Source organism: Perkinsus marinus (genome assembly GCF_000006405.1).
Source record: "Perkinsus marinus ATCC 50983 genomic scaffold scf_1104296951228, whole genome shotgun sequence".
NCBI lineage: Eukaryota > Perkinsozoa > Perkinsida > Perkinsidae > Perkinsus > Perkinsus marinus.
Window position 1 is genome coordinate 1 of NW_003209350.1, and position 1,110 is coordinate 1,110.

Below are 1,110 nucleotides of genomic sequence, written 5' to 3' on the forward strand. Positions count from 1 at the left end.
TATAGCCACTTGTCGCCTAACCCTTCCCGAGTTATCTTGGCGAATCTTGCGATGCAGAATCTTAGTAACCTCATCTACCTCGTAAGATAGTTTCCACCTACGCTGGGTGTTCGCACTTACCTTGTGCTTACCCTCAGCGTCGGTGGTACCCAAGATGACTGACTTAATTAATGAAAGCTCCTTCGAAGAAGACTGCTTCCATAATAAAAGACTTAACCAAGCTTCTTCCCATGAGGGTTCTTGGTACGCCTTCTTCAGAGCCTTCGCTTGCCATCTTCTAAGTCGGCGTAATAAATCCTGATGCTTCCTAATACTGAGGTCCAAAGAGCCATCAGCACTCTCAAGCGTCAGCTTAGCCACCCGGTTTACGGGATCCGCAGTCTCATCAGCGGCCTCTTCCTTAGCATCACTGATGATACCTTCGTCAACCAGTTCAAAGTCAAAGTCCACTGACATACCCCAAGGGGCTTCAAGTGTAAAATCATCGGTCTTCCACCATGCGGCCGTTGCCTTGACCATATCATCACTAACCTTATTAGGGAAGGTACCACGGGTAATACCATCAGCGGAATTCCAGGTAGTAGCCACATGACGTAGAACGACCGAATGATTCATCATAAAGCCACGCATCGACTGAATAGTCTTGCGTTCCCACGCCTTCATATCAGTCGCCTGGTCTTCTTTGTGGACTCTGTAACAATTGATTTGAGAATTACTCAGTATGAGAGCTTCACATTGATCTCTCATACTCTCATCCACTGTTTTCCACACATTTATAAGAAGGTCTCTACCATAAATAAGAGAAAGTAGCTCCTTCTGCGGAATAGTCCACTTATCCCTCTTTGGCTGAGGGAAAAGACCACCTTTAGCGCAAACCCTAGTCCCACTTGGAGTTCTAATATCCACCCCCCAAGTGCTTTGGCTAGCATCAACATAGACAAGCAACTTCTTACAGTCAATCTTTCTGGGAACCTTGGTCTCGAGGACAGCCTTCTTAACCAAGGCCAACCACTTACTAGTAAGAACACATAGGTCATCTGGTAGTCTAGCATCCCACGCATATTGGGAAGCTCTCTGTACCAGATGCCTTCCTTGTATGTCTAGCTCAAT

General features: G+C 46.4%; 1 protein-coding gene across 1 annotated transcript; it reads right to left on the minus strand.

The window, feature by feature from the left end:
* Positions 1 to 120: 120 nt before the first annotated feature.
* Pmar_PMAR016933 (hypothetical protein) lies at positions 121 to 747 on the minus strand (the record flags this gene model as incomplete). The annotated part of the gene is made up of 1 exon (XM_002777693.1): positions 121 to 747. A coding segment is annotated over one exon (627 nt), but the record flags the coding sequence as incomplete, so codon positions are not given.
* Between the last annotated feature and the right edge of the window lie 363 nt (positions 748 to 1,110).